Raw genomic sequence first — 26,397 nt, 5'->3', positions numbered from 1 at the left:
AGTCTTAACACTATGTAGCCTATAAAGAAAGTGTTAATACGATGTAGCCGATATAGAAAGTCTTAAAACTATGTAGCCTATAAAGAAAGTGTTAATACTATGTAGCCTATAAAGAAAGTGTTAGTACTATGTAGCCTATATAGAAAGTGTTAATACTATGTAGCCTATATAGAAAGTATTAATACTATGTAGCTTATAAAGAAAGTGTTAATACTATGTAGCTTATAAAGAAAATGTTAATACTATGTAGCCTATAAAGAAAGTATTAATACTATGTAGCTTATAAAGAAAGTGTTAATACTATGGAGCTTATAAAGAAAATGGTAATACTATGTAGCCTATGTAGAAAGTGTTAATACTATGTAGCCTTTATAGACAGTGTTAATACTATGTAGCCTATAAAGACAGTGTTAATATTATGTAGCCTATATAGAAAGTGTTAGTACTATGTAGACTATATAGAAAGTGTTAATGCTATGTAGCCTTTATAGACAGTGTTAATACTATGTAGCCTATAAAGAAAGTGTTAATACTATGTAGCCTATATAGAAAGTGTTAATACTATGTAGCCTATATAGAAAGTGTTAGTACTATGTAGCTTTATAGAAAGTGGTAATACTATGTAGCCTATATAGACAGTGTTGGTACTATGTAGCCTATATGGAAAGTGTTAATACTATGTAGTCTATATAGAAAGTGTTAATAGTATGTAGCCTATATGGAAAGTGTTAATACTATGTAGCCTATGTAGAAAGTGTTAATGTGTGTTGGTAATTGCTTCTACACAGTAAGTGAGGGGAAGACCTTAGCTAGGACAACCATCTCCCTTTCACCCCCTCCCTGTCTCTCAACCCAACACTGTGACAGCTGACTACTCCAAAGAAGCCCCCAATAGCCCCACCTGTCTTCCTCCACATGCCCCCTTCCTCCCAATGCCCCGCATCCCACCCTCCCACACCCAAACCAAGGAAGTGCATAAGGACATTCCTCCCCTGGCTGGTGTGAGGCACTCTCTTCCTTCATGCTCTGTCAGACTGATGCGCTTGTACCTCTTAATCAGCTGTCTGGCTGGAAGACGAGACTTCACTTTCACATGATTAAGGTCCCCTAGCCCTCTGCTTGGCCTGGAATCCACTCAACATAACCACAAGGGCTGCCCCTTTGTAGCCACCAGTCCAGCTGCGGTTTGTACAGGACAGTAGCTTTTTGTCACGTGAGGACATACGGTATGGCTATGTGTCTGTGATTAGAGATTGGGAATGCAGTAGACAGAGGGTCTAGAATGGTCTGGGTAGGTTCCCTGATACAAAGCTTACACACGGGGTCAGCATTGGGTCTTTATCAGGTTCCATCGAGCTCTGTATCGTACGTATGGTTGTGTCAACAGAGCTACATAAAACAGCTGGGGGCTGAGGGAGGGAGGGAGGGAGGGAGGGAGGGAGAGAGAGAGGGAGGGAATGAAGAGAGAAACAGAGTGGAGACAGTTGTGGGTGAGGAAACATGGGGCAGAAAGAATGACTGACAGAAGATGAGAAAACTGAGTGACATAGTGAGGAATGAGAGAGAGGGGGAGAAAGAGGGAGAGGGAGTGAATGAGTGCCAGTGAGAGAGGGACATTAACAGAGCGAGTGAGAGAGACGGAATGAACAGCAAGCGGAATGAACAGCAAACCATGACCACTTCAACATGAACTGTTATGGTTGCACATCGATGTTCCTTAAAGGAAATGTTGCAGACGGAAATCTCTCTTCTCCATCCATTAATTCAAATTGTTTGCTCTCATTTTACCACTTTTGGCTCTAAATGTCCTCAGAAGCTGGACAATTCAACCACAACAAGACGAACCTGTATTCTCGAATACTTTAATTCTGTCTCAAGATTCTGAAGACTCAAGATTCTGAAGACTCAAGATTCTGAAGACAGCTATTCGGATTACTACTACTTTGATCTGCCTGGATCTACAGCTGTCCTGGATCGGCCTGCAGTCATTATAGATCAGTGTTAACTGGACCTCTCCTGGATCGGCTTGTAGTCATTATAGATCGGTCTTAACTGGACCTGTCCTGGATCAGCCTGTAGTCATTAAAGACCAGTGTTAACTGGACCTGTCCTGGATCGTTCTGTAGTCATTGTAGATCAGTGTTAACTGGACCTGTCCTGGATCAGCCTGTAGTCATTAAAGACCAGTGTTAACTGGACCTGTCCTGGATCGTTCTGTAGTCATTATAGATCGGTCTTAACTGGACCTGTCCTGGATCAGCATGTAGTCATTAAAGACCAATGTTAACTTGACCTGTTCTGGATCGGCCTGTAGTCATTATAGATCAGTGTTAACTGGACCTGTCCTGGATCAGCCTGTAGTCATTAAATACCAATGTTAACTTGACCTGTTCTGGATCGACCTGTAGTCATTATAGATCAGTGTTAACTGGACCTGTCCTGGATCTGCCTGTAGTCATCATAGAGCAGTGTTATCTGTGCCTGTCCTGGATTGGCCTGTAGTCATTATAGACCAGTGTTAACTGGACTTGTTCAGGATCAGCCTGTAGTCATTATAGACAAGTGTTAACTGCAGCTGTTCACTGGGATCTGGCCTCATTCGTCTGTGAGTCGCAGACAGTCCGGCAAGGAGATGCAGAAGAACAATAAGAAGAACCGAGTCCAGAACATGGGCCAGCAGCAGAGAGCTCTAGCCTGCACGTCCTTGACCAAACCAAGCAACAAGTGAGTTGGGTCAGGGTTCAAGGGTCAGAGGGTATAGTACAGGGGGTGAAGGGTATAGGGACTCAGGGTCAAATGGGTGAAGTGCATTGTAAAGGTATCGGGGGGGGGGGGGGGGGGGGGGGGGTGCACTCTGTAAATAATGCAGGCATCCGTTTGCTTTAGGTGTGTGTATACGTGTTTCTTGTGGGATGGCATTTGTGCTAAATACCAGCACAGCTTTTTAGATGGTCTTCTATCATGTTTGTTTGTGGTCTAGAATGAAACACTACCAGTACCACTCTACTTTTATTGCTACCTTTACTACCAATCACAACTGGTACTTGATTCATTTCTGATCCTTGAAAGAATGAAGTTTGCACAGTCGCTAATTCAGCCATAAATGAATGGAGTGTTTAATACAGTGACTTGGCTAACAGTGCCGGGTCGGCATACTGTGACTCAGCTAGTAATTCTATACTCAATGATTGTCGAGGCGCAAGGCTTTATCCCAACTACTAGAGTAATACTTTGTAGAATTCTTGCTGAATCTTCTATCAAAGTGATCAGGTAAAATTTAGTCTTCCATCAAATTTAGCCCAAACCTTTTGCCAAAAAGTGGTGTAAAGTGCTGACGAGGTGGTTTATTACCAACTTTTTAAATCATTTTTTTTAATGTACTGTGCAAAATTGAGTATTTTCTTGTTTCTGTTTAGAAATTCTAAATATACTGTATATATACAGTGTGTATATATATATGTCATAACTGTAATAAAAACATTGGTCTGTTTTGAAAAGTTTTAGGGCGGTATGTCGTGAACTAGATGTTTTTATTTGCTGCAGACAGCTGCAAGCCGAGGAGCAGTCCCCATAGGCTCCAACTTGTCATCACTCTTTTATTGTAAGTCCGACACACAGTAAGTCTCTAATGTTGCCCCATCCAACAGCTTAAATCAATAAATGCTTAGTGCACAGTCAGATGCGCATCACATCACAGTAAATAAGACCACTGATGCTAACCCAGTCAGTCGGTGATGAAGGAAAGGGAGGTAAAAAAATAAACAGACTGGCAGGTTAACAGTTTTAGTACGGTGACCACATTTAAAATATCCAAATGTGGGACAACAGGATGATTTTGCTGGTCATTCACAGTTTTGGTCGCATGAAATTGTTTCTTTTTTTGACTATTCAGCAAACAATACTAAAATCTCATAAGACATTAGGTAGTGTGCTTGGTGTGACTATTATATTTGTTTGTGTTATGTAAAATATTATTAATCATTTTGTGATCTTCCAAGACATTGATTCAGCTTTGATTCAACTTGACTAATTCAGCACCATTGTGAGACGTGGTGGAGCAACACTCTGGTGTACTCAGGCAGCATTACAGCCCTGCACCAAACGAGCTAATTGAAGTGCAGCTAGTCTACTATTTTGCCTCAAGCAAAATGTGGTGATACAGAAACGAGAGACCACATGTGTGGGTGTTTTATGAAAATCTGGCAATATGTGGCCTAGGTAACCATTCTGGGTGGTCTCAGGGAATGTAAAACGGGATTGAGTTAAGTAGCAGTAAATATGAAAGAACAACACAAATTTGAAATGACCTTATATCCTAACTTCCAGTCTAATACAGCTATTTACTTACTTTTGTAGCTCTTCATCGGTAGCACACTTTTTGTAAGTAGTTGGCATAACTGTCCTCTCCAAGATTTGCTGGAATTTAGCCCAAAAGAATTTGAGAAATGTGATTGGTTGACGATAGGTATATGACATTGGCCCAGCGTCTGGTCTTGCGCAGAATTTGAGATCTCAACAACAACTGGAGAAGTGTTTATCATTACCATTACCACATCCTTGTCATGCAGAGTGCATTCGGAAAGTATTCAGACCCCTTGACTTTTTCCACATTTTGTTACGTGACAGCCTTATTCTAATCTGAGTCAATTGGAGGTGTACCTGTGGATGTATTTCAAGGTCTACCTTCAAACTCAGTGCCTCTTTGCTTGACATCATGGGAAAATCAAAAGAAATCAGCCAAGACCTCAGAAAAACAATTGTAGACATCCACAAGTCTGGATCATCCTTGGGAGCAATTTCCAAACGCCTGAAGGTACTACGTTCATCTGTACAAACAATAGTACGCAAGTATAAACACCATGGGACCACGCAGCCATCATACCGCTCAGGAAGGAGACACGTTCTGTCTCCTAGAGATGAACATAATTTGGTGCGAAAAGTGCAAATCAATCCCAGAACAACAGCAAAGGACCCTGTGAAGATGCTGGAGGAAACAGGCACAAAAGTATCTATATCCACAGTAAAACGAGTCCTATATCGACATAACCTGAAAGGCCGCTCAGCAAGGAAGAAGACACTGGTCCAACACTGCCATAAAAAAAAGTCAGACTACGGTTTGCAACTGCACATGGGGACAAAGATCGTACTTTTTGGAGAAATGTCCTCTGGTCTGATGAAACAAAAATAGAACAGTTTGGCCCTAATGACCATCGTTATGTTTGGAGGAAAAAGGGGGAGGCTTGCAAGCTGAAGAACACCATGGCAGCATCATGTTGTGGGGGTGCTTTGCTGCAGGGGGGACTGGTGCACTTCACAAAATAGATGGCATCATGAGGGAAGAAAATTATGTGGATATATTGAAGCAACATCTCAAGACATCAGTCAGGAAGTTAAAGCTTGGTCACAAATGGGTCTTCCAAATGGACAATGACCCCAAGCATACTGCCAAAGTTGTGGCAAAATGGCTTAAGGACAACAAAGTCAAGGTATTTTAGTGGCCATCACAAGCCCTGACCTCAATCCATTAGAAAATGTGTGGACAGAACTGAAAAAGCGTGTGCAAGCAAGGAGGCCTACAAACCTGACTCAGTTACACCAGCTCTGTCAGGAGGAATGGGCCAAAATTCACAAAATGTTTGACCAAAGTTAAACAATTTAAAGGCAATGCTACCAAATATTAATTGAGTGTATGTAAGCTTCTGATCCACTGGGAATGTGATGAAAGAAATAAAAGCTGAAGTAAATAATTATCTCTACTATTATTCTGACATGTTACATTCTTAAAATAAAGTGGTGATCCTAACTGACGGAAGACAGAGAATTTTTACTGGGATTAAATGTCAGGAATTGTGAAAAACGTAGTTTATACGTATTTGGCTAAGGTGTATGTAACCTTCCAACATCAACTGTATATATAAAAGTTAGCAAAAATGTCTAAAAACCTGTTTTTGCATTTTCATTATGGGGTATTGTGTGTAGATTGATGAGGAAAGAAAATAATTCACTCAATTTTAGAATAAGGCTGTACCGTAACAAAATGTGCAAAAGTGGAAGGGATCTGAATATTTTCTGAATATTTTCATAAGCACAACGTGACTGCAAGAGACAGGCTGGAATGACTGACTGAAAATCTGGAAAAATCTATAAATAAAATCTAAATGAGTGATGTTTGTATATTGTTGATCAAATGCTAGACATGATTGTTTGGTTGCGGGATATGGGACAAAATATGGGACTGTCCAGCACAATCTGGGACTACATGTGGTCACCCTATAGTGATAAGTCTAATTAAGGACAGATCATTTACTATTGACTTCCAAGTATTCTTACAGTACCAGTCAAAAGTGTTTAGCTTTATTTTTACTATTTTCTACATTGTAGAATTTTTTTTTTTTACATTTTTAGTCATTTTAGCAGACGCTCTTATCCAGAGCGACTTACAGTAGTGAATGCATACATTTCATACAATTTCTTTCTGTGCTGGCCCCCCGTGGGAATCGAACCCACAACCCTGGAGTTGCAAACACCATGCTCTACCAACTGAGCTACAGGGAAGGCTAATAATAATGAAGACATCAAAACTATGAAATAACACATATGTATAGTAGTCTCTAAATACCACGTACACATGAGCAGTGTTAGCGAGGTATTAGGGATTGATTCCTGTATAGCAGTCTCTAAACAACATGGAAACATTAGCAGAGTTAGTGAGGTGTTAGGGATTGATTCCTGTATAGCACTCTCTAAATACCATGTAAACATTAGTAGCGTTAGCGAGGTGTTAGGGATTGATTTCTGTACTGCAGTCTCTAAAGTCCATGTAAACATTAGCAGCGTTAGCGAGGTGTTAGGGATTGATTCTTGTATAGCAGTCTCTAAATACCATGTAAACATTAGCAGTGTTAGCAAGGTGTTAGGGATTGATTCCTGTATAGCAGTCTCTAAAGACCATGTAAACGTTAGCAGCGTTAGCGAGGTATTAGGGATTGATTCCTGTACAGCAGTCTCTAAAGACCGCAAGCACAATACTGTAACTCATTAAGACAAAGACTCATGGCATCCAATGTATCATCCTATCATCCTGGGGTTGAATACTAACTAACGAAGGTTTAAGCTTAAATAAATCAGCTCTTTAGTGTACTGGGTCCGGTGGGAGGTGTGAGTTGAGTATGCTAAGTTGGAAACGTATGGTGCATCGTCTTGATCTGGCAGACTCTCTGAGTTGGATATGGGGGATAAAAGTTTTACGACTGGCAGCCGCGAGTTTTACGATTGGCAGCCGCACTAGCTGCCTGAGTCACTCACAGGCACTGGTCAGAGAGCAGTCTCACCTGTCGCATTCCTTTTTTTTAAACCACTGTCTGGTCTTGTGGCTTTGGCCTTGGATTTGTTTGCTACATACGTACAATAACATGTTCAAGTTTGTAGAGGCCTGTAAGAACAAAGTAGAGTTGATAGGGTTTGCCATGGCTGTGATAGTGACTGTTCTGGCTTGACACAGGTTGGCACTTGACACAGGTTTGCACTTGATACAAGATGGTGCTTGACACAAGTTGGAGCTTGCTGAGCCCTTCAATCCATTGTTTCCCTGCTAACACCCCCTGGGTTTCCAATGTTTTCCCTGCTAACACTGTTTTACCTAATTACACTGTCTCACTTCCCTACTGTCTGTGGGTGACCCTTTAACCCTCACATTAACCTAGTTCAAGGACTGTTTCCCTACTCTCTGTGGGTGACCCTTTAACCCTCACATTAACCTAGTTCTAGGACTTGTAAGAGTCTATAAAACCTGCTTGATTAGAGGTTCAGACAGGGTCTTAAATAAGCCAAATGATCAGATCATGACGTGTGGGTGTGATCTTCTCCTAATTTGGCCAATTGTCTATTTCACCGCAGTCAGAATGCTCTCTGAGAATGATCTCTCTGAATGATCTCTCAGAAAGATTGTGAAAACACCACAGTACGTACGCGCATAACCTATACCTCATCAAACTGCGTGGCATTCCACTGACACATTGCGCCACGGGTTGCCGAGGATCTAAAATAAAAACTCTAAAAAGGGCGGCCATGTCAGAGCCGTGCGAGAGAAAACAATAAAATACATTTATACACATGCAACGTGACAGAGTCACAGGTGGCCACTGTGGGTCAAGGGGGCCTTATAAATGTCCTTTAACTGTCTAAAGCAGCTAGAACCCGGCCTGCAGCTTTTCACAACGGTGGGCTTGTAAACTAAAGGTGCAAATCAAAGCGTTTAATACAGTGGCAACGCCGTCTTTCAAGCACGTTGTTTGACTGCTTTGTGAGTCAGGGAATCAATTAATCAATGCCTGACAAACACCCGTGCCCCACAAAACATCACAAGGCATGGCAGTAAAGTTTCCATTGCGCTTGTTAAAAGGTCAAGACTGGTGACTTTTATGCCAGGACAAAAGTCACCAGATTATGAGTGAAATATCCAGATAAACCTTAATTATATGTGGCCACAGCTGGAATTAAATCCACAACCCATGGCGTTGCAAGTTCCATGCTCTACCGACTGAACCATAACACCAAATGTCTCTTCATTGTTATTACACGTGTGCTGTTGTGCTGCAGTCCATTGCCTTTGTGCGTAGATATACCTAACTGAGACTATTTCAGCCCTTCAGTTACTTGAGGAGATTCATATCACACCTCACGATTACTGATCTCATGTGTTGGAAGTAGTTTGAAGGGTCAGTTTATGCCAAGGGGGATCTGAGTGGGGCACTCTAGGTCTGGGTAAGGGTTCTGGAGTCTGCCAAGTAACAGAGGCTGAGAGGACGTCCCTCCTCCCCTATTCCTCTCATTAATCACACAGCAAGACACACTGGACCAACGCACTGTAGGACAGGGATGGGCAATTCCAGTCCTCGCGGGCCGGAGTGGTGTTACACTTTTTCCTCATCCCTAGCAAACACAGCTGATTAAACTAATTGCATTCTAAACTGAATATCATGATTAGTTGATTATTGGAGTCAGGTGTGTTAGCTGGGGTTGGGGCAAAAGTGGGACACCGATCAGGTCCCTGAAGACTGAAGTTGGCCATCCCTGCTGTAGGACATCGCTTTGAATGTGTCATGCTCAGAGGAAACAAAATTCTCTGTGTGACTGAAATTAGATGTAACTGAATCTGAATACATCATAATCACAAGATGCTTGTCAATGAAACACAGTCTGCATGGCCTTTACGATGCCCACATGCAATGGGACGGCACGTAGGACGGTATAACTAAATCATATTATAGATACAGCAGAGAATAAAGTGTCAAAATCCGTGATGGTCTATAACAGTGGTTCTTAAGTCTGGTCCTCGAATACCACCAACAGTGGACATTTTTCTTGTTGACAAGCACATCTGATTCAACTTGTCAACTAATCATCAGGCCCGCAATGAGTTGAATCAGGTATGTTTGTCCGCAGCTACAACAAAAATGGGTGCTGTTGAGGGTACTCAAGGACCGGAGTTGGGAACCGTCAGTCTATAATGTTGTCCCTTAGTAGAGGCTTAGCTGAAATGCACCAAACCTATTTTGAGGTGCTTATTAAACATGAATTGCCTATATACCATTGCCTGTATGAACATAAAGTCATGCTAATGCACCTTATCATCAGGTTGTTCTGGGTTCAGTTTTATTTGGTGTTGTGCCCCTCTGCACAGAAATGTCACACCGTGTACCTGATTAGCACAAATTAGCAATGTGCTAGACGGACAAGATACTACTGTAAGTCGCTCTGGATAAGAGCGTCTGCTAAATGACTAAAATGTAAATGTAAATGTATATGGCCACCGTCCATTAGCAATGCTCTAGCAGATCGGTTAAAGGGGAAGGCGATATCGTAAATCATTGTATTTGCCGGCAGTAAATCACTTGGAACTGGCCACTGCCCAACAGGCACTACGTAACCTAGTTATTAGGATTGCATATCATCCATTTATAAAGCTTTAGCTCAGGCACTTTTAGCTTAAGGGACACAGTGTATGGCCGTGACAGAATGTTTTCACACAACTGGGAAACTTTGTGGTTCAGTAGGTAGGTTCTGACTGTTGCAGTCTCAGCAGTGACCTCCTTCACTCTTGGGAGCGAGAAGAGTCTTAGGCTGCATCCCGAATAGCACCCTATTCCTTAAATAGTGTACTACTTTTGTCCAGAACCCTGTGGGCATCCCAGTGGGCCCTGGTCAAAAGTAATGCACTGTGTGCAAAAAGGCTGCCATTTGCGACGTTGCCTTAGATTGATTGCCACTAGCCTTTACCCACCACGCCTGGGTCTAAAAATAAGAGGAGTCCTAAAAAAGATTTATGTCCTAAGCACTCGTGATGGGCACTTGAGAGAGATGGTGTCAGAGAGCGAGAGAGTGTGAGCTAAATGAACTGCTAGTGAGCAAGAGAGGGGGAGAGAGAGAGAGAGAGAGAGAGAGGAGAGAGAGAGAGAGAGAGAGAGAGAGAGAGAGAGAGAGAGAGAGAGAGAGAGAGAGAGAGAGAGAGAGAGAGAGAGAGAGAGAGAGAGAGAGAGAGAGAGAGAGAGAGAGAGAGAGAGAGAGAGAGAGAGAGAGAGAGAGAGAGAGAGAGAGAGAGAGAGAGAGAGAGAGAGAGAGAGCATATGGTTTAGTTGGTGGTTTGTTTTTTAGGTCTCCTCCTAACTACTGGCATTCTGCAGCCAAGTCAGCACTTAAACACTATGAAACATTTTAATTGCTACAGTGCGACATTCTCTCATTGAATCTCCATTATGCATTTCTATTGCCCAGTAATGGGATGTTTGAGGGCGTGGAACGGAACGGCTGGCGATGCTGTTAATTTACACCCCCGACTACTGCGTTCCGCTCAAAGTCATGAAGCCTACACCTGTCATGCATTACTGCCACACTGCAAAGAGGGATCGGGATGGGGGACCAACAGGGCAGTTCAGGGGTGTTACATTGAGTGATTCATCCAATCCAATCCCCTTGGGTGTAATAGATACGTTAGCGGTCGTCTAGGCAACAGTGTGGGCAGATTCAGTTAATCTACTGAGGAGAATTCACGATGTGCAAACAAAGCTACAATTCCCTATTGATTGTGTTGTTACTTGGTCTAACTATGTTCTGTTGTAGGAGTTGATAGAAGTTGACCTTAACCGCTGGTTCCAGGGTCAGATATGTTCTATCCTAATGAGGATTTAGGCTGAGGACATCTGATCTTAGGTCTGTGTTTAGGAGCCAGTTCATCCTCAAGGTGGATTGCTGAGATACCTCTCTAGCACAGAGGTTTTCAAACCTCTCCTCTGGGACCCCAGTAGTTTCACAATTTAGTTGTACCCCTGAACTCTTTCACCTGATTCACCTATTCAAGGGCTTGATAATTATATAGTTGACAAGTTGAGTCATGTGTGTTAGCTTTGGAATACATCAAATACATGGAGCGGCTGGGGGTCCGTAGGAGAGATTTTCTCTAGCATGGAAGTCTAACTTCTGAATTCAGTTGGCCTGAATCCTCTCCAGTCCACCACCTGCTCTTAATTAGTCCTACACTGTAGTACTGTATTACACATTAATGATATCACAAGCCAGACTGGAAGCCAATCCATTATGCAGCACTGTTAACACCCAGTCTTCCCCTCGCTTAGACTGCTGATGATGCAAACCCCATGGGGGGAAGTGAGAAACACCCCATACAGCTCTGTCTGTCCCACCTGGGGCACCCGTATCATTTTCATCCTGTCTGCACCAAATCACTTCAGTGTCTCCTCTCATCGTTCCGAGGTTGATTTGAAACCCCACGCACGTGCCTTCACAACCCGACTCCCCCCACAACCCGCCACCTTTGTCCCAGCACCTAGGGTAGGCTTACGACAGCAACGACAACCACACACCATGCATCAGCAGTAGTAGTTGGAGCTCTGTAATCTGAGGACGCGGGTGGCTGATATAAGAGAGTGTTGGGTCTATGGAACAAGATGGGCAGTGAGAGTATACTTGTTAGGGATATTCTGGTAGCAAGAGCATATGATCATCTTATTTAGTTGAGACTGGCAAAATAGAGATGTTATTTTCTCAGTGTGGTCAGTCACGAGGTTTGATTATCAATTAGATATGATTATTATATAAATGTACTATGCCACAGAAATAGCCTGGACATAATAAAAATGGTAGGCCCCTATTTGATTTGAAATCGTAGTCACAGGTTATTTACAGACATGTTCTGTCCCCCCCCCCCAACAATAACCATATTATTACCTGTGAAAATAACATGTCACATGCATCACCATCTTCTTCTTTTCCCTTAGAATGGGAAAGTTACTGAACACACCCTCCACCGTCATGGACGGACAGTAGTCACTGGCTTGTCTTCACATGCTCATGCAATACCTACATCTTGTCATCTTGTCCATATGATTGGTATTTTTTTTGTACACATACAAGATGGCATACGTACATCTCCATTAGCTAATGCTGCCTGCCCATTATCCACATATCTCCCTGCCTACGCTTGCTAGCCGTCCTGTCCGTTCCTTACCCTATCCTGTCAACATTGTGAGCACTGGTTTATCCATTCAGACGGGTGTTTGAATAATGTGCCTCTCTGTCCAATAAATAATGATTGTCATGAGGCTGAAGGGTGAGGCGCGGGGCTAAGAGGTAAATTTACGACAGCCAAATGTATCTTTCACCTCATTGATCATGAAACGTGAGTGACTCCAAAGAACTCTGCGAACAGGTGCGGTGGCGAGGGGTAGGGGCCCTGGGGCGGTGGCGAGGAGTAGGGGGGAGACGAGAAAGAAAGGGGGGAGTGGAGTAAGAGATAGAGAGAGAGATGGGACACAGCAAGGGAGTCAGGCAGGTTGGGTGATGGGAATTTGCATAATGAAGAAAAAAAATCTATAATCTGACTCAGAGTTCAGAGGTGGATTCCAAAGGCAGGAGTTGTGTGTTTTCATCCCCCCGACATGTCTCCAAATCTAGCATCGGCCGCTGTGGGGTACGGGGGACATTGCCCACAGGTGCACTTTGGTGACGCAAACAGCGACCAGTTATGACAGGAAATTTAGAGGCAAGTCATTCGGACCCCCACCACCACCAAACCCACTGAGAGAGACGTATGCATAGCGCATACAGTACATAATGTTGTCAGATAGTTCATCCCCGTATCGATTACCAGGCCGGCATGGATGGATCATGTATTTCTGTGTCTGTTTTTAAATGTTTCTGGTATCGAATACAGCGCTTGGATCAGATGTCTGTGGCATGTTTAAATACACCGGAACGCTGTCTCTCATTCCTTCTCTCTCTCTCTCTCGTTCCCCCTTCTCACCATCATTCCCTCTGTCTCTTAAACATACAGCTTCTATCTCTCATAAACACACGCACACACACAAAGTGCACATTCTCTAGGACCTAGGCCTATATCTCACAAACACACAATCTCTCTTTCTCACACGTACACAGCCTGTCTATCCCTCTCTCTATCAATGTGTGGATGACAACAGTTTAATAGGACCCAGGGGGAATGAAGGCAGTTGCCGTTACAAGCCTGATAAAGTGTCAAGCGACGAGTTAATGAGAGGGTCATGGGAGCTTTGGCCACAGACACACCGGAATGTTGGGAACAGCCAATCACAGGACACAGTCAATTCCATATAACTTTATTTATTCCCATCAGGAGTGACTTTAAAAATCATTTTAGACATGTTTGCATTGTTAAGAGAAAGACATAGTGTTGAGGTTGATGCAGTCTCAAATCCTAATTTAGCCTCATCCTTATTTTGTGTACTGTTTTAAAAAAAAAAATGTGTACAGTACATGACACTAACATAACAATAGGTATCTAATACAGAAGCATGTAACAAAAGTTTCCCATAACAAATGTCTAATATCTCAATATTGACCAAATATGCAATCTGTCATAACTTCACAAAACAATTGCAAATAGGAGCACTAAATAACTCTGATTTATCCTGGTAGTGTGGTAGAAACGTTGTTTGTAGTTTACATAAATTATAGTGATGAATAAACTATAATTTACACATTTTGATAGAAAATTATATACTGTATGTGTGGCGTAGATCTTTTTTTAGCAGAAAAAGCGCAATAACATTCGATTCAATGCCTAAGATTTAATCATTGGTTCTGCTCTCGATTAGTCAGCCTCTTTTCATTGTAGTGCTTTTTGCGCAAGCGGTTATATCCTTCATCACAGGGGAGAGAAGAGCCGATTTCAACAGGTCCCACAAAGAACCACACCCGGTATTGTATGACAGGTAGCTATGTCTAAACATATTATTTTCCAAAAATAGCATCTTCACGGATATCAATCACCGTTCATTCAGGGAGAAAATACCATGCATGCTTCCTCGTTCTGCTGCTGGCATCGCAGCAAAAAACAAAATGGCTTTACAATGCTGCTAGCTAGCTAACCTAACGTTAGGCCTGGAAAGCTGCGTTTAGTCAGACACTGCAGCTAGTCAATGTGGAACGTATTTATCCGCAAACGTAAGTTATAAAACGACAGGAATGTATTTGCACGAGTGCACAGCTGGTTGGTACTAGCCAATAAAATGGACATTACAGGAGCTTGCTGATTAGGTTAGCTAACTAGCATTGTAACTAAATGTCCTCATTTCAACTGGTTAGCATCAGATCGAACCAAGGCGTTTGTATTTAAGCGGCATTTGACATCTGGTGCAGTTTGTATATAATGTATAGGCTAACTTTACAGTACAGCTAGAGAAAGTCGTGTTTTATATTAGCGATCTAACTCATGTAAATTAATCACCGGCCGTCTACAGCCATGTTGCTAGTAGCCCAATGGACTAGAAGCTAACGTTACTCCGACCTTATAGTGCAAGGGCCTTAGCGTTACATGTTCTATTTAGAGGCGAATTGGCTCTGGCAGCCAAATAATCCATCTAAATGTGAATCGATTGTCAATTGCGGTATGGTTATAGAAACATACATCTTTGTACTTTCATAACACATCAAAACAATTTCACAAAAGGAACATATGCAGTTACTGGTTCAAAGATCGGCTTTGGGCAAAAATAACGTATTCAAACGGTATAACTGATCAATGCACCATCATACCAGGTCTTTTAATGCTTAAAAACAAAACTGGATTAATGAGATATTTGACCAAAGTGCCATTTCTTCAAAAACAAATCCTTTGAAATGACGTCAACACATATGTAGTTACTGGCTAGCTTAGCTAACGAACTAGCTTCGTCGGTTTCGGTGCGCATGACCAGAATGACGCAATATTAACCACAAGGCACACCCCATTTCTCTTTTGAAAATTGAGAAAAGGGGCGGAGTTGGACCGGGTTAACGCAGTTGCAGGTGAAAGTATCTTTCAGGGACAACAGGTTTGTGGCGTCCGTCTTCTGTTAATACTCAGGTGTTCGGAGATGCAGATGGCTAATTAGCACAGAGTTGACTCTGGCGTTTACAGTAAATGAGCACTGTAACGTGGAAATATGGCAGTGTGGGAAACCAAACCCTATAAAGGTGTGTAGTACTTTTACCTTTTTGTTTTATGAACATTATTTCTCGTTGATATGAAAGATACGTTCTGTATGTTTCCAAAACTGTACTGCAAGTGATGCATGTTAAAGTTTAGAAAAAGTGGGCTTTTATGGCCAGACATATGATCATCCAGTGGAGGCTGGTGGGAGGAGCTATAGGAGGACACTCATTGTAATGGCTGGAATTAAATTAATGGAACATAGTCAAATGTGGTTTCCATATGTTTGTGCTTGATACCGTTGCATTTATTTCATTCTAGCCATTGTAATGAGCCCGTCCTTAAAGGTAGTTGGCCTCTAGCAATGGAGTATGTTCCTAGTTACTGCACCCATCATCATTTGATCAGAATCCTATATACTTGTCCTTTCTTATGCATAGAACTTCTCCTCTTTGAGACTGATGCATGATTCCAACCCAGATTAGCTTCAAATTAACCTATCCCTAATATCCACACAAGCTTGCTTGATCAGTGGACTAAATCTGTGCAGGATGCTGATGGACTTCTCAATTACAAGATAGACTATCATCAGACTCTAATGGCAAAATGGAGTTTACTCATTGACTCCTTTTTATTTATTTATTTATTTATTTCACCTTTATTTAACCAGGTAGGCAAGTTGAGAACAAGTTCTCATTTACAATTGCGACCTGGCCAAGATAAAGCAAAGCAGTTCGACAACATACAAAAACACAGAGTTACACATGGAGTAAAACAACATACAATCAATGATGCAGTAGAAGAAAAAAAAAGGTGTCAGTGTGCTTAAGGTGTCAGTGTGCTTCAGTTCGACTGGCGTCTATGCAAACCGAACGAGTGTGCTCACATACTCCCTTAAAATACCTTTCTATTGAAAAATTTGAAAAGGGCGGCAATAGCACTCCGTCCATTTTTTGAGACGCCGGAGCCAGTATACACTTTCTCAAAATAGTCAGAATTAATCTAAGATAACTCAAGAAATCGGTCATTAATTGTAGTCTTTTTGCAGAGAAGATCTTAGTCGCCCAATTTTACATCTAACTAAGATGTTTGGTGCAGTATCTTTCAATGAAAAAATGTGCATGAAAATGAGTTGAATGACAACAAAGACTTTATTGAAAAATCCCTACTGTTGACCAGGCACAAATGAAAGGGGTGTCGACCGATTAGGATTTTTCAACGCCGATACCGATTTATTGGAGGACCAAAAAAAGCCGATACCAATTAATCAGCTTTTTTTTAATGTTTTATTATTATTATTTTTTGAAATAATGACAATTACAACAATACTGAATGAACACTTATTTTATCTTAATATAATACATCAATAAAATCAATTTAGCCTCAAATAAATAATGAAACATGTTCAATTTGGTTTAAATAATGCAAAAACAAAGTGTTGGAGAAGAAAGTAAAAGTGCAATATGTGCCATGTAAAAAAGCTAACGTTTAAGTTCCTTGCTCAGAACATGAGAACATATGAAAGCTGGTGGTTCCTTTTAACATGAGTCTTCAATATTTCCAGGTAAGATGTTTTAGGTTGTAGTTATTATAGGAATTATAGGACTATTTCTCTCTATACGATTTGTATTTCATATACCTTTGACTATTAGATGTTCTTATAGGCACTTTAGTATTGCCAGTGTGACAGTATAGCTTCCGTCCCTCTCCTCGCTCCTACCTGGGCTCGAATCAGGAACACATCGACAACAGCCACCCTCGAAGCAGCGTTACCCATGCAGAGCAAGGGGAACAACTACTCCAAGTCTCAGAGCGAGTGACGTTTGAAACGCTATTAGCGCGCACCCCGCTAACTAGCTAGCCATTTCACATCAGTTACACCAGCCTAATCTTGGGAGTTGATAGGCTTGAAGTCATAAACAGCGCAATGCTTGAAACATTGCGTAGAGCTGCTGGCAAAATGCATGAAAGTGCTGTTTGAATGAATGCTTACGAGCCTGCTGGTGCCTACCATTGCTCAGTCAGACTGCTCTATCAAATCATAGACCTAATTATAATATAATAAACACACAGAAATACGAGCCTTAGGTCATTAATATGGTCGAATCCGGAAATTATCATCTCGAAAACAAACCGTTTTTTCTTTCAGTGAAATACGGAACCGTTACGTATTTTATCTAACGGGTTGCATCCCTAAGTCTAAATATTCCTGTTACATTGCACAACCTTCAATGTTATGTCATAATTACGTAACATTCTGGCAAATTAGTTCGCAACGAGCCAGGCGGCCCAAACTGTTGCATATACCCTGACTCTGCGTGCAATGAACGCAAGAGAAGTGACACAATTTAATGTTAGCAGGCAATATTAACTAAATATGCAGGTTTTAAAAAATATAGTTGTGTATTGATTTTAAAGAAAGGCATTGATGTTTATGGTTAGGTACATTGGTGCAACGACAGTGCTTTTTTCGCAAATGCGCTTGTTAAATCATCACCCGTTTGTCGAAGTAGGCTGTGATTCGATGACAAATGAACAGGCACCGCATCGATTATATGCAATGCAGGACACGTTAGATAAACTAGTAATATCATCAACCATGTGTAGTTAACTAGTGATTATGTTAAGATTGATAGTTTTTTATAAGATAAGTTTAATGCTAGCTAGCAACTTACCTTGGCTTCTTACTGCCCTCGCGTAACAGGTAGTCAGCCTGCCATGCAGGCTCCTCGTGGAGTGCAATGTAAGGCAGGTGGTTAGAGTGTTGGACTAGTAACCCGAAGGTTACTCTGAACAAGGGAGTTAACCCCCGTTCCTAGGCCGTCATTGAAAATAATGTGTTCTTAAAACCTCTTTGGGATAGGGGGCAGTATTGAGAATTTTGGAAAAAATATGTGCCCATTTTTAACTGCCTCCTACACCAACTCAGAAGCTAGAATATGCATATTATTGTTCAGGTTTGGATAGAAAACACCCTAAAGTTTCTAAAACTGTTTGAATGGTGTCTGTGAGTATAACAGAACTCCTATGGCAGGCAAAAACCTGACAAGGTTTCATGCAGGAAGTACCCTGTCTGACAAGGAGTCGTGCGTCTTGCATCTGTTTATTGAAAAGTAAGGATCTTAGCTGTAACGTGACAATTCCCAGGGCTCCGATAGGCTCTCAGAACCCGGGAAATACCTGAAGGTTGACGAGGCAGCCTCAGGCTGAAACACATTATCGCCTTTGGTAAGTGGCGGATCAGAGGACCTTTGAATGAGGCGCGTGCACGATTCGCTCCTGAGGAGAAATTTAATTCGGCTGTTTAGGCACAATGCATAATCCCGGTCGGAATATTATCGCTTTTCTACGAGATAAATGGCATAAAAATTGGTTTTAAACAGCGGTTGACATGCTTCGAAGTACGGTAATGGAATATTTAGAATTTTTTTGTCACGACAATGCGCCATGCCGTGATGTTGCATTCTGATAGTGTCTAGAACTCACGAACAAAACGTCGCTGTTTGGATATAACGATGGATTATTTGGGACCAAACCAACATTTGTTATTGAAGTAGAAGTCCTGGCAGTGTATTCTGACGAAGAACAAGCAAGGTAAGAACATTTTTCTTATAGGAAATGTGATTTTGGTGGAGGCTGACCTGGGTGGGTGTCTAAATAGCTAGCCCTGTGATGCCGGGCTATGTACTTAGATTATTGCAAAATGTGCTTCATCCGAAAAGCTATTTTAAAATCGGACATATCGAGTGCATAGAGGAGTAATGTATCTATAATTCTTAAAATAATTGTTATGCTTTTTGTGAACGTTTATCGTGAGTAATTTAGCAAACTGTTAGTAAATTCCCCGGAAGTTTGCGGGGGTTATGCTTTTTCTGAACGTCACATGCTAATGTAAAAAGCTGTTTTTTGATATATGAACTTGATTGAACAGACATGCATGTAATGTATAACACAATGTCCTAGGTGTGTCATCTGATGAAGATCATAAAAGGTTAGTGCTGCATTTAGCTGTGGTTTGGGTTTATGTGACATGATATGCTAGCTTGAAAAATGGGGGTCTGATTATTTCTGGCTGGGTACTCAGCTGACATAATCTAATGTTTTGCTTTCGTTGTAAAGCCTTTTTGAAATCGGACAGTGGGGTTAGATTAACGAGATTCTTGTCTTTAAATAGCTGTAAAATAGTCATATGTTTGAGAAATTGAAGTAATAGTATTTCTAACGATTCAAAAATCGCGCCACTGGATTTCAGTGGCTGTTACGTAGGTGGGACGAGTTCGTCCCACATGCGCCAGAGAGGTTAATCTGACTTGCCCAGCTAAATAAAGGCGTAAAAAAAAAAAAAAAATTGGCAAATCAGTGGCCAAAAATACAGATTTAGCGATTGTTGTGAAATCGGCCCTAATTAATCGGCCATTCCGATTAATCGGTCGATCTCTAGTGTGGACTTTGGCTACAACCGACTTCGGCTTGTTCGGCTGTGCCCGAACAACCGGAGAACTGTACTGAAGTCCAAAACTAACAAAAACGTCAATGTCATCATAATACATGCACAAACTCTTCTGAACTGTTTCGGCTGAGAAGCATGCGGACGCCTTTACAATTGAATCATCTGAAATCGGTGTAAAAAATAATGCTGGTTGGCGTTCTATAGAATTTATGTATAGTAATTTTTCCCTTAATATTCCTTGTTTCAGGTTATCATCATATCAAATTGTACATATTTTTGAATACAAGCAAGAATCAAGATTACATAAAACATAACGTAAGCAACAGAAAACAAACGTGACAGGGCTGGTTGGTATACCATATTTTACATTAGAAACTGGGTGGTTCGAGGCCTGAATGTTGATTGGTTGACAGCCGTGGTATATCACAAGAATAAGGCATGTCTGGGGGTTGTGGTATATGGCCAATGTACCATGGCTAAGGCCTGTATCCAGGGACTCCGTGTTGTGTCGCGCTTAAGAACAGCCCTTAGCCATGGTATATTGGCCATACACCACACCCCCTCTTCCCTTATTGCTCAAATATACCGGTATTTGGTGTACGGACCGGTTTGCGTTTTTACATTACCTTCTATAACGATGTTTGGTTTGTTAAATCTGATACGTCATGTGTAATGTCCATTTTATAGTTTACTCCACTACTTGAGTCATCTCTTTCCACTCTCTGTGCTGCTTTCCACACAGACATAGCCCCGCTAGCTAATAAATGTACTGAGTCAGTGAAAATGTAACTAGCTATACAGCCTGATAATAACAGTGATGGTGTAGACCTAAATCAGAATGTTTGTGCAACAGTATCTTCTAAATCAGAGGGATACGTGAAGCCTGAGTATGCTAGCTAAATGCAGTAGGTAAGAGAATATTAAATGTAGCCAAAGATTTATAGGGTCCCCTAGGAAACACTTATCAACACTTTGGTTGCTACCCTGTCTCGTCCCTGGCATTTTTGTTAATTTCCATGTCATCCAACACTGTATTCAATGTGTCCGCTATTATATTCTAATTATAGAATTTGAATAATACATTTCCATGATTCCAACAGTTCACCGACGTGAACGTTTTGTTTAGGTCCACACAGTCCCTTAACTTCTATGGGCTACGTGGGCCCACGTGCGGGACACAGCCAGTGAAATATCAGGGCGGCAAATTCAAAAACAACAAAATGTCATAATTCAACTTTCTCAAACATACAACTATTTTACAACATTTTAAAGATGCACTTCTCCTTGATGTAACCACATTGTCCGATTTCAAAAAGGCTTTACAGCGAAAGCAAAACATTCGATTATGTTAGGAGAGTACATAGACAAAAATAATCACACAGCCATTTTCCAAGCAACGATATGTGTCAATAAAACCCAAAACACAGCTAAATGAAGCACTAACCTTTGACGATCTTCATCAGATGACACTCATAGGACATTATGTTACACAATACATGTATGTTTTGTTCGATAAAGTTCATATTTATATCGAAAAACAGCATTTTACATTGGCGCGTGATGTTCAGAAAATGTATTCCCACCAAAACGTCCGGTGAATGTGCACATCAATTTACAAAAATACTTATCATAAATGTTGACAAAATATATAACAATTATTTAAAGAATTATAGATAGACTACTCCTGGATGCAACCGCTTTGTCAGATTTTAAAATGGCTTTACAGAGATAGAATATTGAAAAATGTGCTGAGTACATAGCTCGCCATCACAGCAAGCTATACAGACACCCGCCAAGTTCGGGGCAACCTAAAGTCAGAATTAGTATTAGAAATATTCTCTTACCTTTGCTGATCTTCGTCAGAATGCACTCCCAGGACTGCTACTTCCACAAGAAATGTTTTTGTTCGAAATAATCCATATTTATGTCCAAATACCTCCGTTTTGTTCGTGCGTTCAGAGCACTATCCAAAGGCATAACGTGCGAGCGCGGTACCAGAGACAAAGTCAAAATGTTCCATTACCGTACTTAGAAGCATGTCAAACGCTGTTTAAAATCAATCTTTATGGTATTTTTTATGTAAAATTGCGATAATATTCCAACCGGACTATAGCGTATTCATTCAAGGAGAAAAAGAAGGAACGGCGCGCTCGCGTGACCACGCATGTCCACAGGCAGTCCACTTAGTAACTGAGCTCCTATTATCTGCCCAGTAACAGGAAAAGGCTGAAACAACTTTCTGAAGGCTTTTGACAGCCAATGGAAGCCTTAGGAAGTGCAACGTAACCCCACGGATACTGTAGTTTCGAAAGGGACTTGAAAGAAGAACTACAATTCTCAGATCCTCCACTTCCTGGTTGACTTTTTCTCAGGTTTTTGCCTGCCATATGAGTTCTGTTATACTCACAGACACCATTCAAACAGTTTTAGAAACTTCAGTGTTTTCTATCCAAATCTACTAATAATATGCATATTCTAGTTTCTGGGCCAGAGTAGTAACCTGTTTAAATTGGGAACGTTTTTCATCCGGCCGTGAAAATACTGCCCCCTAGCCCAGACAGGTTATGGGGGCAAGGTAAATGCCAATAAATACACAGCCATTCTGAGTGAGTGATCACCGTCAACCTATGGTGAAGAATTTATATCCTGGTGGGAGTGGTCTCTTCCAAGATGACTATGTCCCCATCCACAGGGCACGACTGGTCACTAAATGGTTTGTTGAATGAAAACGATGTAAACCATATGCTATGGCCATCTGTCACCAGATCTCAACCCAATTCTATACCACCATCAACAAAACACCAAATGATGGAATTTCTTGTTGAAGAATGGTGTTGAAGTTGTTCTGACGGCTCGTGGTGGTCCACCGCCCTATTAAGACACTTTATGTTGGAATTTACTTTATTTTGACAGTTACCTGTACATTACATAACATGATTACGTTTTTATTACATGAACAAAAATAAACATTCTTTCTTATTACCCATGACACTTCTCAGGGTATCTGCAAGATTAAGGGAAAGATGGCATGAAGGGGTCCCATATTTCCCCCGTCTTTGTTCTAAAGTATGGAATTTGTTTTCTCCAGTGGCAGCCTTTTAAATATCTCATAATACCACTGATTTTTTTATAGTAGGTTGCTGGTCTTTTATCCAATTCAAAATAATTCATTTGCAGGCCACAAAGTGTGCGTGTGTGTATATATATATTTTTTTTTAGGAGATTGAATTGTGTAAGTAATGGCCTGTTTTCTGTGACACCTAATACAAGTAGCTACGGGTCCATTCTTCTAGGACATCTTAACATACCCTTCAGCTCAGTTTAGACATTCTCCCAGATAATTGTCAGTGTGGTGGGCCTGAAACAAGTGAAAGGTACCCAATGGCATTGTTGTACTTATTTTTGTACTTACACATGTTATTCTTTTATTGGCCTTTGTATCAAATTGATGGTAAGTCTAATGGTGTTGAATAGTTAACATTGCTTTGCTTTTCCACCCTGAAAAAGAGCATGACTGCAAGATGTTTAAGAGAAGATGATGGAATTTTCCCTCCCCTAACCACTCAATTTAAAAGGAAACAAAAACAGTGAAATCATAGACATTTCTCACTACGTAGGGACCGCCTCCTGTAAGAGAACTAAAAGAAGAAATAATACAAGTAAATCAAATTTAAGGAGGCCCAGCATCTGTAATCCTGTTTCTGCTTTCCACCTCTCAGTATCGCATTGCTCACAGAAAGTCGATCCCAGCTCTACCCTCTATCAGCTTGGGCAGATAGGGCAGCCAGCGCCTTCGGTACCATAGGCCGGGGAACCCCGTTCCTCTTCGGACCGGCCGCGGCTATCAGCCTGGCCCAGATCGAAGCCCAGCTAGCTCTGCACCAACTGAGCATCATCGCCGCTGCCAGTAACCACGGCAACCAGCAACTGGCCCTGCTCAACCTTCTCCAGCAAGCAGCTGCCAACAACATCGCTCAGCCGCTCGCCCCCATCATGTACCAGCCTCAGCAACGGGGGGCGCCCTTCAACAGGCCCAGGATCATGCCATACCAACAACAACAACCGGGGCACTCTACGGATGGCAACAACATGGCCCAGATGAACAGCTACCAAGCGGGTCAGTTCCCGCCGCAAACACGGCTACCCAAGGAGCTGGAGTCGGCGATCTCTGTCCGCGTTCAGGGCGGGAGGGACGAGGACCACCGACTACTCAACCAGAATACCCATATCTCCCGGCAGCATTTTGTAGACCCCCGCCTGCATGGGGATGGTCAGGGTGAGAGTTCAGAGACTGGCTATTCTAACAGCAACAACCTTGTCTCGCTCTCCTGCGATGACCAGCAGAATCAGATGCAAGATGTGGACTGGTCTAACTACCAGACTCCCAGTAAACTCTTTGGTCTCAATCAGCAGCAGCACCTCCAGCAGTCCTCCCACTCTCATGCTAACCCCAACAGTGGGCATTCAGGAGGGGGCATGCAAAGTTGGAATGCTCCTGTTTCTGAACCGGGTCGTCCACAGGGTGGAAACATGCAGGGTCTGTACGTACCCGAGAGCGCAGGCAGTATCCTGGCCGGCTTCGGCTTGTCAAACGATGACCTGGAGGTTCTCAGCCACTACCCTGATGACCAACTAACTCCAGACACTCTGCCCTTCATCCTACGTGACATACAGATACACAAAACAAACAGAAACACAGGCCCTCCTGCGTTCTCTCAAACTCTCCCTGCTATTCCTAACCTGCCGCCACCGCCTAGTCTTTCTCCACCACAGCGGCATCCTGCACATTCATGTACGACCAACATCCCAAGTTTTCTGAGTGTGACGCAAACGGCGGGTAAAGTTATCGACTACGGCCACGCGAGTAGGGCGGCGGACGAGGGTAGAGACTCTTACAAACGCGAGCTACCGCCTAAGGAGAGAGTGACTAAACCAGAGTCAAAGCCCACCGGTTCGTCTTTGAAACGTAAAGCTGAATCCCCAAGGCGGCACCACTCGCACGACGACTCCTCCGACTCAAAGAAAGACAAAGACTACAGGAGGCGTGCCCCAATCCCCGACGCTCAGAAGCACAAAAGAACGCCCGTCAGAGAGCCGCCATCGAGATCTCGGTCGGAGCGCGAAGGGTCCAGAACAAGGCCACAGTTCGAAGCCAGGAGTGAGTCGTCAAAATCAACCAGACCCTCCGGTGCCAAACGCAGCTCTAGCGCCACCAAGAGGCTCCCAACACCCACCATGATAGGTGATTTCTTGGCGGACCCTCCGAAGTTGTATCCCCACACCTGCTCCCTGTGCGACATGCAATGTGAACGGGCTAAGGTGAGTACCGTACCTGTACCGCACACGTTGTTCGCCAAGCAGAGATTTTATTTTTGTTAAATGGATACTTCAGGATTTTGGAGTCCGATGAACTCGTGGATACCATTTGTTGTCTCTGCGTCCAGTTAGGAAGTTGCTAATTAGCGTTAGCGCAATAGTGAAGTTTTTGGCAACTGCTAGCATGCTAGTAGGTACCATAGACTTCCAGTTGTTGTGCTAATGCTAGTTGTCTTTGGCTCGCAAAGCTACTTCTAACTTTCATCATACTGGATACAGAGAAATGGTATCAATGAGTTCCTCTGGCTCTTGGGAAGTAGATAAAGAGCTTCATTGCCAAAATCACAAAGTATCCCTTTAAGCTTTTATAAAGGCCCAATGCAGTTAAAGGAAAAATCCACTCAAACTATATTTTGGTATTTGTTTCCATTAGTTCTCTGTTGATACAGTACCACAGTGTTTTGAATGTCAGCAGTCAAGTTTTCAAGATATTGGACTTACAAGAAGCAAATTGTCTCTTGCCACATTGTCATGATGATGCAAAACCTTTTGGGACTGTATCAACAATGGACTAATGAAGAAAGGGAAAAAAAACGTTTTTTAGGGTGGATTTTTACTTTAAACACCATAACCACTTATAAAACACAGTGAAATACATCACATAATATTTGATTCTACTTACAAAAACAGACATATTTTAAGCAATGGTTAAACAGTTTGTACATTTGGTGAGCTTACACTGATTAAAACACCAGGTTTTCTGAGCAATTTTTCAAATTAGCTGGACATGTAAATACCTTAATCGGCATTCCAGCGGTGATCTGCAGTTGTGCTAGCACCAGCTGAGCGAGCCGCCGTCTTTAGCGAGAGTGAAGTGAGTTCGGAACAACAATGTATGCATCTTTACAAATAGTTTTCACATCCAAACTTTATATGTCCCAAATCAGAATCAAATATACTTCCCAAAAATAACATGGTCGCTGTGGTAGAATGTATATTTTGATTGGCAATTTTCTGCATTTATCAGTGCCATCAGGTAGCCTGATTCCAGATGTGTCCATGTAAACAGCACTATTAGGGAAATCGTTCTTCTTGCAAAGCATGTAAACATTTTTATTAAACTATTTTATTGATCTGACTATCCACAATAATCACATTATTGTGTGCATCT

General features: G+C 42.0%; 1 protein-coding gene across 4 annotated transcripts in view; it reads left to right on the top strand.

The window, feature by feature from the left end:
* The first annotated feature begins 1,634 nt into the window (after positions 1–1,634).
* The window catches only part of LOC115190777 (zinc finger protein 638), a 54,869-nt gene continuing 30,106 nt past the window's right edge, over positions 1,635–26,397 (top strand). Inside the window, exons 1-2 of one of the 4 annotated variants that reach the window (XM_029748828.1) lie at positions 1,635–2,724; positions 23,630–25,229. In XM_029748828.1, coding sequence (XP_029604688.1) covers positions 2,633–2,724; positions 23,630–25,229 — 1,692 coding nt within the window. In that variant the 5' untranslated portion in view covers positions 1,635–2,632. Of the gene's footprint in view, positions 2,725–14,146; positions 14,262–14,282; positions 14,494–23,417; positions 25,230–26,397 lie in introns of those variants that run through there. The other 3 variants (XM_029748839.1, XM_029748848.1, XM_029748858.1) reach the window with 3 other exon arrangements.

This window comes from Salmo trutta, chromosome 4 (genome assembly GCF_901001165.1).
Source record: "Salmo trutta chromosome 4, fSalTru1.1, whole genome shotgun sequence".
NCBI lineage: Eukaryota > Metazoa > Chordata > Actinopteri > Salmoniformes > Salmonidae > Salmo > Salmo trutta.
This window is presented reverse-complemented; position numbering and strand designations above follow the sequence as displayed.